General features: G+C 41.2%; 1 protein-coding gene across 12 annotated transcripts in view; it reads left to right on the forward strand.

Annotated features, from left to right (window-relative positions):
- SIPA1L1 (signal induced proliferation associated 1 like 1) overlaps positions 1–13,867 on the forward strand; it is a 484,222-nt gene that overhangs the window by 411,156 nt on the left and 59,199 nt on the right. For all 12 annotated transcript variants that reach the window (XR_004540063.1, XM_033951213.1, XM_033951214.1 and 9 more), the window contains 2 exons: positions 7,139–7,254; positions 13,281–13,726. Coding sequence is in view for 11 of the 12 variants with exons in the window: in XM_033951213.1 (XP_033807104.1) it covers positions 7,139–7,254; positions 13,281–13,726 (562 nt within the window). In the remaining variant the exon portion in view is untranslated. The remainder of the gene's footprint in view (positions 1–7,138; positions 7,255–13,280; positions 13,727–13,867) is intronic.

The following is a 13,867-nucleotide window of genomic DNA, read 5'->3' on the forward strand; positions in this document are numbered from 1 at the left end:
AGTTCTTTGATCATAATTTGTGATCATAATAGGCTGAGTAGGATTTGTATTCTAATCTTTTCCTGAAAGAATCATTTCTTTCAATTTGCTCTTGTTTTTGCTCGATTTACTCTAAATGCACACATTTCTTCCTCGGTGCCAGTAAAATTCTGGGAGTTACGTTAGATCGTCACCTAACTCTAGTTGAGCATACTGACCTACTGGTAAAAAAATGCTTTTTTGTTTTGTGGAAATTGAGGACCATCAAAAATATTTTGATCTAGCATCATTTAGATTACTGATACAGTCATTAATTTTGTCCATTTTGGATGACTGTAATATCATTTACTTAGGATCTCGCAAGAAAATTTTAAGAAGACTGAGGATAATCCAGAATACAGTTGTCTGTTTAATCTTTGGCTTAAAAAGAACGACTATTGTACTGGTTATCTATTGAAGCAAGAGTATTATTCAAATTCACTTGCATTTGCTTTAAACTAGTATCGGGATTGTCTCCAACTTATCTTTCCTCCCACTTTGAATTATACAGGCCTTTGAGGGAAACTCATTTATTTACGTAAAAGCTTGCTGTGCTTTTGTGCTTGCAAATTCAAAGGTTCCTGATGAAGGATAATTCTCCAAAACTGAAGCTCAGTTAAACCCTTTATTTTGAAGCAGTCACATGCAGTTTCCCATTGGGCTTGTTTGTCCCGCTTCACTTTGGGAGTTTTGACATCTCGCACTGAGCCCCGATTGCGATAAGTGATTTTTTTCATGTTTGTGTAGTTTTTCTGTGTTGGAGCAGCTTTGGAGCAATTATTTTGATTAACACTGGTGTCATTACACTTTTTTCATTGCTAATCATACAATGAGGTTTCTATGAAGGTGTGGTGTGTTGGGTGGGTGCCCTCACACGGATTGTAATATTGAGCGAGTCGTCGTTTTATTTGATTTCACAATCCACACTGAGATCCTCATAATCACATTAATTATTTATTGTTGGTTCTCAATTATTTGGTTATTTGTTAGCTCCGACGCTGCTCCTCACACACTTGTCTCTCAGCGACACTATTGGGACTTTTTTCTATAGTTGATAGTACATGTCCTAACTGATTTGGGTTTTGTTAATATTGATTGTTCCTACTTTGCATGCCATTTCCCCTCATTTTCATGTGTGGATTGGAATGGGATTGGATCGGGAGGAAGGTTAGTGAATTGGGTCAGGGTCTGGTCAGGTGAGCTTAGTGAATCTAGGCCAAAGTCACCTTGAGCCTGCGTAGGTATGCGTGACACAGAAATAAAAAATTAGATTAGACTAGCTTGCCTGATTAGAAGATTACAAGGAGGGTTATAAGGGCGATAAGAGAGAGTCATGGATTTGATATAACACCTTTCTCTGGTATAGCCAAAGCAGTTTACTTTTCTTATATGCAGATACTTTCTCTGTCTCTGGTGGGCTCATACTAGTAAGTTTTTGTGCCTTGGGCAATGTAAGGTTAAGTGACTTGCCAAGAGTCACAAGGAGCTGCAGTGGGAATCAAACCCAGTTCCCCAGGTTCTCCACCCATTGCACTAACCATTATATTCCTCCACTCAAAGAATGAGTTGCTGCATAGTGAATGAATTTGCAGGTAAGTTGAAGAGATTTGAATTTTGTGCAGTAGCATATGGAATTCCTTTGCAGTGAATTGAAGAAAAGGTTGCACTGTCATAGTGGCATTGGAAGAGTATGTCTCCTTTTCTGTTTGTTTCTTAAGTAGACTGCTATTTAATTTTTTAATCTCCTTCTGTACTCCGCCACCCTCAAAATTTATGCCCCAGTTATCCATTTATCTGGCAGCAACTGACCGGGTCTAGGTTTTCCTGGCCAACTGAAAGGAAGACCGCATCCGTTCCTCATTCTCAGATTAAAGTTTAAATAGTGAAATTAATGTATAACTTTTTTTAGATCTACATTCCAGAAGTATTTTACATTTTCATTGCATTGTGTAATTAAGCTGTCAGTTGAGGTAACACATGAACCCCATAAAACAGCTGGGTGTTGAGGATTTGAATATTTAAACCTGCATTTCTAGTGCAGACATTTTTTCATTAAATAATGCAGTGGTATACTGAGGCTTCATGTTGGCAATAGAAATACTATAATTTCTGGTAGGCCTTTCTTTGGTGGTTGATTTCTGTTGTTCAATTATCCTTTCAGCTCTCAATAGATGGTAGTTTTTCCCTTTTTGCAATTTGCAGCTAATCCCCTTTCTGATGTGTAAGAATGACCACTGAAACTTGCATTATACCAGGAACATTTTACACGTGTTGCTGGTTACCATATTAACTGGTTGAGACAATACGGAGAAGCAGAGAACATGTACTTGATTGACAAACCTGTCATCAAAGAAGACCAGCAACTCCTGACCAGCTTACCATTTAAACTGTGAATTAGGCTAGTCTGGATGTAGATACTCCCCTGCCTGACTTCTTATCCTTTCCTCTGCTTATCTCTAGGTGCATTCTCCTAAATCCTATAATGTGAGAAGTGATGTGCCTCTGTATTCATTTCTAACAAAGTATTCTGCACATTATCCCCAAAGGAATAAGAAAATGCTTCACTTCAAGAAAGCTTTTAAAAGCTAGCACTACAAACCTTTCACTTCAAAGTGGAAGAACTAGGGAAAATAAGTCAATCTTGCAGGGCAGGGAAAATTCATAAGCAGTAAAATTTAATTCATTGCATCTGAAAGGCTTGCTTTGTTTCAGCTACAGTAGAGCTTTATTCAGCTAGTATTTGTTATTGACACCAGCCTTTTGCTCTCGCCTCTCTCTTTTTAACATGGGAAAACTATTATGTTAATGTAGTTAATAAATCCCAATAATTTTTTGCCAGAAAATGTTTGTACATGCTAATGCTATCTTACTACTGTTGCGATGGTAACGATGCATGTGGTATTGAATGCAATTCTCCTTGAGCTACCAATGAAACAGTGTGAGCAGAATCTAAAAAAAACTCCATCTTTTCCATTTGAATTGGGAAAACTTTGTACTGTTCTCAAAGGATAGAAATTATAAAGAACTCTTTTTTTCTATTGCCTTCTTTATGTTCATTAACATTATTTCACATAATCTTAAATTTATTTATTTATTGGGATTTAAAGGGTCCTAAGTAAGGCTTTGATTGGCCTGGCTGCCTAAGGCCCTGCCTATGGGGTGTCCAGGCCAATCAGCGCCTTAGGATCCTTCCAGATGCATCTGGGGAGAGGCCTGAAGCTCTGATTGGCCCAGGGTGTTTAAAGCCCCTTCCATAGGAGAGCCATAGGAGAGGCCTTAAACACTCTGGACCAATCAGAGCCTCAGGCTTCCCGATGCATCCAGAGAGGGTCTTGAGGCTCTGATTTGCCCTAGTTGTTTAAGGTCCCTCCCATAGGAGGAGCCTTAAACATATTGGGCCAATCAGAATTCCTGGTATATCCCAGGAGGGGAATTACCATTTTAGATGATGCAGCAGCTGCTGGTGATGACCAGAATATAGGATGAGACCCCCATTTTTGGGTCATATTTTTGGCCCAAAATTCTCATCTTATATTCAAGTATATACGGTACTTATTTCTACTTTTTACATTTCTTTATCTTTATCTAATTATTAAATTGTAAGCTACTCAGACATTTATTCGATGAGTGTGATAGCAAATATTGAATCAAACTTGAAACTAATGCAATATGCAGTCCACTCCCATTCTCTTGTCCATTTCCCACCTCATAACACAGTATGCAATTCATGTGCAAATTAGTGCATGCTAGCCTGCCAATATGGAAGCAGTTACTGCCCTTTAGTAAACTTTTATTTCACAGGCACTCAGCCTTATGAAAATACGAGGGGGTGCTGAAAAGTTTTCAGCCCAAGCAACTTTCTCAATTCTGAGCATTATTTTGTCACTGTAGCTGAAAAGAGTGTTATTTTATTTTGCAAAGTGCCAATTTGCAGAATCGTCAGATCATTGATTTAACCATGTCAATGAAAAGTGTGGATTTTTCAAGTGTGGAACTCTGCGTCGTCATGAAATTCTTATTCCTGCAGAAAAAAACTTCAAAGGACATCCATGAATGTATGATGCAAACACTGAGTGAAAAATGTGAAGAAGTGATGTGCAAACTTTCAGCGTGGAGATTGAGACCGAAGATGCAACAGGGTCTGGAAGACCTCAAATGGTGTCAACTCCTGAAATTCTTCACCATGCCAATATTCTGCTTTTGGCAGATCAGTGAATACCGGCTAAAACAATTGCTGTGACACTACAGATATTCAGGGAATGAGTTGGGTGTATAATCCACAAGCAACTGAGTATGCAGAAGCTTTCAGCCAAGTGGGTGCCCAAATATTTGAATGCTGATGAGAAATGGCATCGAGTAGACGCTTCCAAGTTGATTTTGCTGCATTTTCATTGAGCTGGTGCCACCTTTTTTTGGGAATGTTACTGTTAATGAAGCATTGTTACACCACTATGATAATGAGACAAAACAACAGTCCATGCAATGGCAGCACTCGGGTTTTCCAATGCCAAAGAAATCGAAAACCCAGAAGTTGGCAGGAAAGATCATGGTCACAGTGTTTTGGGATCTGGAAGGTGTTGTAATGGCTGACTATATTCCAAGGGGCCAAACAGTTAATGCAGAATACTACTGTAACTTGTTGCGCCAATTAAAGGAGGCATTGAAAGAAAAAAGGAGATGGAAGTTGCGGAAAGGAGGTCTCTTTTTGCAAGACAAAGCTCACAAGGCTAGCAAAACGATGGATGTTTTGACACAGTTGGGGTTTCAGTGCATAGATTGTCTTTTCTACTCTCCAGATCTTGCTCCATCTGACTATTTTTCTAAACCTTAAAAGGTTTCAAAGAGTGATTAGAGGTGATTGCAGCAGCAGAGCAGTATTTCAGTGATCAGACATCAGAATATTTTTTTGGAAGGGTTACAGAAACGTCAGACATGATGTGCCAAGTCTGTTGAACTTAGGGGTCAATATGTGGAATAACTTGAAAGTTTTATTGCTCCACGTTATTCCTTTCTTGGATTGGCTGAGAACTTTTCAGCACCCCCCTCATAAGGAATATTTTAGAAGTATAAGAATTTATACTTGTCAAATAATTATCATAAAGAAATATGGTGCTTAGTTTTTCACCTATCTTTCATCTGTAAAGGAATTCCTTGCCAAATTTTACTTGCATTTTACATACATAAACTGATTTCAGTTGCTTGTGTTTCTTCAAGACTGCAGGATAGAAACATAGAAAGATGACGGCAGAAAAGGGCTACAGCCCATCAAGTCTGCCCACTCCATTTACCCACCCTATTAAGTCTGAGTGCTAATGACCTAGTTCCTTAACTCGACCGTCGTAGGGATCCCACATGGATGTCCCATTTATTCTTAAAGTCGAGCACACTGGTGGCCTTGATCACCTGCACCGGAAGTTTGTTCCAGTGATCTACCACCCTTTCTGTGAAGAAATACTTCCTGATTTTACCACTAAATTTCCCTCCTCTGAGTTTGAGCGGGTGCCCCCTTGTGACCGAGGGTCCCTTGGGAAAGAATATATCGTTTTCCACCTCTACACGACCTGTGACGTACTTGAATGTCTCAATCATGTCACCCCTTTCCCTACGCTCCTCTAGGGTATAGAGCTGCAGTTTGCCCAGTCTTTCTTCGTATGAGAGACCCTTGAGTCCAGCGACCATCCTAGTGGCCATCCGCTGGACCGACTCAGCTCGAAGCACATCTTTCCGGTAATGTGGCCTCCAGAATTGCACACAGTATTTCAGATGAGGTCTCACCATGGTTCTGTAGAGTGGCATTATGACTTCAGGTTTGCGGCTGACGAAGCTTCTATTGATACATCCCATCATTTGCCTTGGATGAGGCCTTCTCTACTTGTTTGGCAGCCTTTATGTCTGCGCTGATGATTACTCCCAAGTCCCGTTCTTCTGAAGTCCTAGCTAGTGTTTCTCCATTCAAGGTGTATGTTCTGCATGGATTTCTGCTACCGAGATGCATGACCTTACACTTCTTAGCGTTGAAGTCCAGCTGCCATGTCGAGGACCAGTTTTCCAACATGATCAGATCCTGCGTCATACTATCCTTGAGATTGCTTTCACCTACTATATTACACAGTTTGGCGTCGTCGGCAAACAGTGCTACTTTACCCTGAAGCCCTCGGGTCAAGTCCCTTATGATGTGTTTAATTTAGAGAATGTTGATTGAATAGAAGCCCTAATACCTCTTGCATAGCAGTTTTATTGCTATGTATAGTTTTAAATTGCACAAAGAATATTTTTTTACATTGCAGAAATTCATAAGATATTGAATGCTATGAACAGAGAGACTTGAACCTCTTATGGCTTTATATTTAAATCTCTCTTGGAGTTAAACATAAAAGGGGGCCCAGAAAACCTATTGTTGCAGCTTTTTTTATAAGAAGAAATGCTTTACAAGATTGCTAAAAAATCATTGTAATGAAATTCTGAGCTCAAACTGATTCTATCAGGACTTTGTATCAAACAGTATAATGTGATAAAGAGCTATCATGATCCCTAAAAGCTATTTTCACTGTTTCATTTTAAGAGGGCATTGCATGGTGTTATATGCTGTACAGTACACCCATAACATTACATTACATTACATTAATGACTTCTATTCCACCCGTACCTTGCAGTTCTGGGCGGATTACAAAAGAAACAGCTGGACATTTCCAGGAGGATTACAAGAAGATTGGAGAATTACAATTTAGGATTTAGGATGCAAAAAAAGAGCTGTACAAATAGGAGATAGTACAATTCCAGTAAATATACAATTTGGGTAGCAGTTGACATGCTTGAGTCTTTGAAGAGAAAGAATAACTGGAGATGAGGAGATGTTAGGGGGGAATACACGGAGGTAAAATCAGGGTTAGAGTTAAGACATCTGGATAAATGTTTTAAATAGCCTTTTCACATTTCATGACTAGTAGCAGTTTGTTGTGTAAATGTAGTTTCATATCACTGAATGTAAATTTTTTTTTTTAAACCTTGGATTAGCTACAAATTATCAATGTTGACAACCAATTTAGAGGAATCATTTTTGTTACCTAAGAGTTCTCCATGGCAGTATCTACATTACATTGATGTCTGTGTTGCATTTCAGAACCAACTTGCCATCTTCCAGCTGTTTCAAAGGTTCTGCCTTCCTTTCGAGAGAGCCCTACTGGGAGATTAATAAGACAGGAGCCTGTGGTCCACTTGTCTCCTCATAAACAGCAAGTAAGTTCATTTGAACATTTTACTTCCATTCGGGCCATAAACATCCCCATCTATTTCACTTTGTTAAATTCTGTTCAAAATTAGTATTATAAAATCAAATGAAACTGGTTCCCAGGTGTGAAATAAAGAGCTTAGGCTAGAGTAGATTTGTTATTGTCCTAGCATTCTGAACCTTAAATATAACTTAATAGTAATTATTTTAGTAGGGTCACATTGCTGCTAGGTAAGGATTTTGTTTCCTATTTGTTGAGAAGCAATGGATTGCACCGAAAATATTGCTGGTCTGCTTTTTTTCTATAGCTAAAACTGTTGTTTAGTATGGGCAAGGCTGAAGCAGCTAAGGGTCTTCAACTTGGAGAAGAGATGGCTCAGGGGAGATATGATAGAAGTCTATAAAATACTTAGTGGAGTGGCAAGGGTAGTTTACTCTTTTGTTTACTCTTTCCAAAAATACTAGGACTAGGGGCATGCAATGAAGCCACTAAGTAGTAGTTTTAAAACAAACCAGAAAAAATAGTCCTTCACTCAACGTGTAATTAATCTCTGAAATTTGATGCCGGAGAATGTGGTGAAAGCGGTTAGCTTAGCATGGTTTAAAAAAGGTTTCAACAATTTCCTAAAACAAAAGTTCATAAGCCATTATTGAGATGGCTTGGGGAAATCCACTGCTTATTCCTAGGATAAGCAGCATCAAATTTGTTTTACTCCATGGGATCTTTCCAGGTATACATGAACTGGGTTGGCCACTATTGGAAACAGGTGGGCTTGATGGACCTTTGGTCTTTCCCAGTATGGCAACTCTTATGTTCTTATCTTTTGGACTGTTGATGCCAGTATGTATACAGATCATTTTAGTTTTCATTGTTAGGTCATTGTCATATTGCAGATCTCTTTGAGAGCTGTTTTCAAAGTCATATATGATTTATCCATATATATTTGATGTGTGAAAATTGTGACTCCTGTAATCCACTTTATTGTATATGTGGAATTCCATCCCACACATACTTTTAGCTTTATTACTACAAGTATACCTGGGTTCCTAGCATGATCCCTGGGGCACTCTATTAAATACTTCTTTAAAACTGTCCATTTCATTTTAGTTTCCTATCATTTAACTGGTTACTAGTATATAACAAGACATTGGCCCAGTGTCATGACTTTAATTTCCAAAGAAGGTCTTTCGTAAAGAACTCTTGTCAAATTCCCTCTGAAAATCCTGATATACTGACTCACCGATATGCACATGCTTGTTTATATCTTCAGATTAAATTGTCTCAGCTTCCCTTGCTTAATCTGCATTGGCTCTTTCTCGTTAAGCAGACAAGAAAAAGAAGAATACCTCGCTTTAAAATATCAACAGTACAACAGAAAGGCAAGGGCAGCGTCCTGTCAGCCAATAAAAACGGTCTTTATTTGAAAGTGTAGTCCAAAGAAGTATCCTAGTTTTGGCACCTGAACAACGCCTTCCTTAGGGGACACTGGTGTATGGCACTGAAAGAAGTGAGTAATTCAACTCCAAACTGGAAAAGGGAAGACGTGCTGGATTTGATGTGCTTAAAGAATGAAACATCGAGTCCAGCGCGCCTTCCCTTTTCCAGTTTAGAGTCAGATTACTCACTTCTTTCAGCAAATTATACGAGGATGCACAACATATAATATGTTCATAGAATGATTCAAAATGTTGTGTGATCGTGGCACCGAGGCACCCCCCCCCTCTTCAAACCCAGCATGCACCCAAAAAGAGGGAGAAAAAGCCTCATACTAATGTAGCAGTATAGAACCAAAAGGTACAAATCAAAACTGCTTTTGATACTTTCACAGGCTAAAAAAATTCCCTCACAGAACAGCTCAGGTTTAGAAAAGGGCAAAGTCACCTGGAGGCACATTCAGGGACTTAGCTGACAAAAGACGACTTGAGCTCCAACGCTATCACGTCTTCTCCAATCTTCCCAACAAGAGACCTTGTTTCACCAATGTTTGGCTTATCAGGGGAACAAACAATACAGCATGGCTGCACTTTTCAAGGCTGTATTGTTTGTTCCCCTGATGAGCCAAACATTGGTGAAACAAGGTCGCTAGTTGGGAAGATTGGAGAAGACGTGACAGCGTTGGAGCTCAAGTCGTCTTTTGTCAGCTAAGTCCTTGAATGTGCCTCCGGGTGACTTTACCCTTTTCTAAACCTGAGCTGTTCTGTGAGGGAGTTTTTTGCCAGTGAAAGCACTCAAAGTGGTTTACATAGAGATACTTCAAGCATTTTCCCTATCTGTCCCGGTGGACTCACATTCTATCTAATTTGCCTGGGGCAGTGGAGGATTAAGTGACTTGCTCAGGGTCACAAGGAACAGCACGGGGTTTGAACCCACAACCTTAGTATGCTGAATCTGTAGCTCTAACCACTACGCCACTCTCTCCTCCGCATGTATCTTATAAGGCGTATAATTTACAGGTATCTGTATTCTCATAATTTATAAAATAGCGGAAGTTACACATTTATCGCCAGCATTTAAGTGCAAGTACTTTCAACGCTTAATATACTACATTTTTCTGTTGTAGTAATTACTATTGTATTTCCATGTTTAGCCTTTATAATCCATGTTGGCATGCCACAGTCTATTTTACCATCCAGTAAGATAAACAGCAATAACCCCTCACTGCTATTTTTTTCTAACATTGAACTTCTGTTCATAAGATTTTTAGTGTGCTTCATTGCCTTCAAAGTTTAAATCTTACTTAGCTATATGGAATTCTCAATGGATTGTGTAGTGCCATACTATCACTATTTCTGTGCCTTCTGTCATTTATCCCTCTCTTTTACAAAAACATAGCGCAGTATTTAGCGCCGGCCACTACGGTCACAGCTCCTATGCTCATAGGAATTCTATGAGCATCGGAGCTGTTACCGCCACAGCAGGTACGAAAAACTGTGCTATGCTTTTGTAAAGGGAGGGCGGGTTAGTTATATTTTGTACCCTGGTTTCTTAGGCCCTGATTCTCCAAAAGTGCGTCCCGATTTTAGACAGCTGTAGGCGTCCTACAGCTGTCTAATCAGCCAATCGGAATGCACGTTTTTTTAAAAAAATGCTCCCCAGGCAGGCCGCCTATATTGAAGGCGAGGCCCGCAAGACACCTAGGCCCTGATTCTGTATAGGACGCCCGGGAGAGGCGTCCTATTCAGAATCGGCCTACACTAAAACCCCGATTCTGTAACCGACGTCCATGTTACAGACGCTGGTTAGAGAATCGGGTTAGATTAGACACGGCCCACTACACTTATCGCGGCAAGGGATCTCTCTGCCGCTATAAGTATAGCGGGCCGCGGCCTGTCCGATCGGATGCCCCCCCTCCCACACTACCGACCGCCCCCCCCGACATTACCAATCTCCCTCCCACCCCGACACTACCGATTGCTGGCAGGAGGGTGTCCAATCCCTCCTGCCCGAAGACGCACCCCCCCGCCCTCCCCGGCGCTAACAACCCCCAAACCTCCAAACTAACCTGTTCTTCAGGCCAGACGGTTCTTGCCCGTCCAGCCTGTAGGCCCGCCTCGTCGAAATGAGGCGGGCTCGCCCCTTCCCGGCCCATCCCGCCGAAGCCTAAGGCCTGATTGGCCCAGGCTCTAGAAGCCTGGACCAATCAGGCCTTAGGCATAGCGGGTCCGCCCATCCCCACTAAGTCTAAGATCTGATTGGCCAATCAGGCCTTAAATTAAGTGGGGATGGGCGGACCCGCTATGCCTAAGGCCTGATTGGTCCAGGCTTCTAGAGCCTGGGCCAATCAGGCCTTAGGCTTCGGCGGGATGGGCGAGCCCACCTCATTTCGACGAGGCGGGCCTACAGGCTGGACGGGCAAGAACCGTCTGGCCTGAAGAACAGGTTATTTTGGAGGTTTGGGGGTTGTTAGCGCCGGGGGGGGGTGCTTCTTCGGGCAGGAGGGATTGGACACCCTCCTGCCAGCAATCGGTAGTGTCGGGGTGGGAGGGAGATCGGTAATGTCGGGGGGGGGGGGTCGGTAGTGTCGGAGGAGGGGCATCCGATTGGACAGGCCGCGGCCCACTATACTTATAGCGGCAGAGAGATCCCTTGCCGCGATAAGTATAGCAGCTGCGTCTACTTACAATGTAGACCAGCATTTTGCTGGCCTACATTTTAAGGTTTCTTCCTCTACTAGGGAGACGCTTAGGGCCTCCTAGGTTCGCCTAAGGCCCTTAGGCGAGCTTAGGCGTCTTGCGGGTCTCCCTAGGCTCCCGGAGGCGCCTTCAGGCCTGCCTGGAGAGCATTTTTTTAAAAAACGTGCATCCCGATTGGCTGATTAGACAGCTGTAGGACGCCTACAGCTGCCTAAAATCGGGACGCACTTTTGGAGAATCAGGGCCTTAGTGTCTCATTTTTGGGACTCTGAAATGCTCATTGTCAGTCTCCATTTAACATCATCCACTCCAACTCTGCCTCTTATTTTTTTAGACTTGTTGCATTTTTACATTGAAACGTTATTGGTTTTATTTCTTTTCACAAACTGCATATTAGCAACTGATATTTTTTTTTTTTTTTGTCTTTTCTCTTTAAATCTACGTGAGCTACCTTGGCTTTTTCAAAATCCTGGCTGTCAATATACACTAAGTGCTCCTTTTACTAAGGTGCGCTAGCGTTTTTAGCGCACTCACAAAATTAGCGCGTGCTATAGCGCGCGCTAACTGAAAAACTACCGCCTGCTGAAAAGGAGGCAGTAGCGGCTAGCGCGTGCGATATTTTAGCACGCGCTAAACGCACGCTAAAACCGCTAGCGCTCCTTTGTAAAAGGAGCCCTAAATTCCCTGTTTTAACAGTATCCTCTAACATATTTTCTTGGCATCAGAGGACTGCAACTAGCTTTATGAAAAAGATCTATTTTTCCCCCCCCCATTTTGACAACTATTCTTTGTCAGTTATTGCTATGTAGCAATTCCAGCCAGATTCCTCAAAACATTACCATTTCTGTCCCATTACTTTGTGTTTCCTGTCGGAGTCTTAACTGCTTTGCTTTTCCTTTTTGCCATGGCAAATTTGGGCTGTGTTTTTTTGTCATGGCAGATCTGTGCCTTGTTAACCCTTTCAGGACCAAGGGACATATTTGTCCCATAACTTTAAAATCCTATAAATTTTGATTGGGATAGTCTACAGTTCTAAATTTGATATGTACGGATTCCATATGATACTGCCTTTATCAGTAAACAAACTGGTTCCGACATTCATTCATTAGCGTCGTTGCTAGATTGACGAGAAGATTCACTTGCCACACTGTCCATAAGCCAGAAGTGTGATTTTTTAAAATAAAAATAATGATATTTCACAAAAAAAATCAATTTTTTGGCATCTGCAAGCCCTTTTTACCATAAAAATGTCGTCAAAACCACAAAAATTGGCCTACGATCCTTATGGTCCTGAAAGGGTTAAAGCCATATGCTATTTTAAAATCTTGAGGCTGTGTTCCAGTTCTGTGCATTAGTTGTTTCTTGCCTGTGGATGATCTGTACATGTGACACAGAGCCAGAAAGCACAGCAGAATTTAGATTCATGAATGTGAGAATGTTTAAGCAGATGCTTTCAAAAGCATTTAAACATTCATGCTCAGGAAGGGAATATAAAGAAAAGATAATCGTGGTTTGGTTTGATGACAGTTGGTTAGTTGAGTCATGGAAAGTGTAGCTGTGCTTTTTGGAAAATATTGAGCACCTATACAGCACTGCACAACCAAACATTTCAGCACCAGAATATTTATTACAGTGGGGGCTTTATATTAAGTTTATTTCTTGCCTCTGTCTGAGAGGATGGAAAAACATTGCACTCCGTTCAATCAACAGCATATACATTCAGATTTTTTAAATGCTATTTTTGATTCGGAATTGAATCTTCTGTTTCCCTTATTTTATAATGACTAGCAATATATTCCAGTTAAATATTCCCATTGCATTAAAAAAAAACCAAATGTTGCTTCAATTTTTTTTTTTTTCATCTGTTAAAATAATTGATTTTTCTGAACTTCTTTTCTAGACTGACAGCCACTATTCTAGCCACTCCAGTAGCAATACTCTCTCCAGCAATGCCTCAAGCGCCCACAGTGATGAGAAGTGGTACGATAATGGAGACCGCACCGATTTGGAGCTGAACAGCTATAACTACCTTCAGGGAACCTCAGCTGATAGTGGCATTGATGCAACGTCCTACGGCCCCAGTCATGCAAGTACAGCGTCCCTCGGGGCCTCTGCAACGTCCCCTCGCTCAGGGCCTGCAAAGGAGAAAGTGCCTCCTTTGTGGCACAGCTCGAGTGATGTGGGTCCCGTAGCTGATAGGACTACTGACAAAGAATCACATGCTGTAGAACGAAAACTGGATTCTCCGCTAAGTATGGAAATTCACAGCAAGGGTCACCCAGGCTCCGGCCCTTTGACAAGAGAGAACAGTGCTTACAGTCTCAGTGATGCTGCTTCTCATACAAGGTAATATTTATGGTCATATTATTTTTTTCTTCACTCATCTCACTTTTTGGGTGTAACGGCAGAGGTGTGGAGGTGATGGAGCCTAGCAATCACTTGTTGCTTTTATTTTATTTTTTATTGTGTGTCTTATTTATTGGGCTT

This window comes from Geotrypetes seraphini, chromosome 7 (assembly GCF_902459505.1).
Source record: "Geotrypetes seraphini chromosome 7, aGeoSer1.1, whole genome shotgun sequence".
NCBI lineage: Eukaryota > Metazoa > Chordata > Amphibia > Gymnophiona > Dermophiidae > Geotrypetes > Geotrypetes seraphini.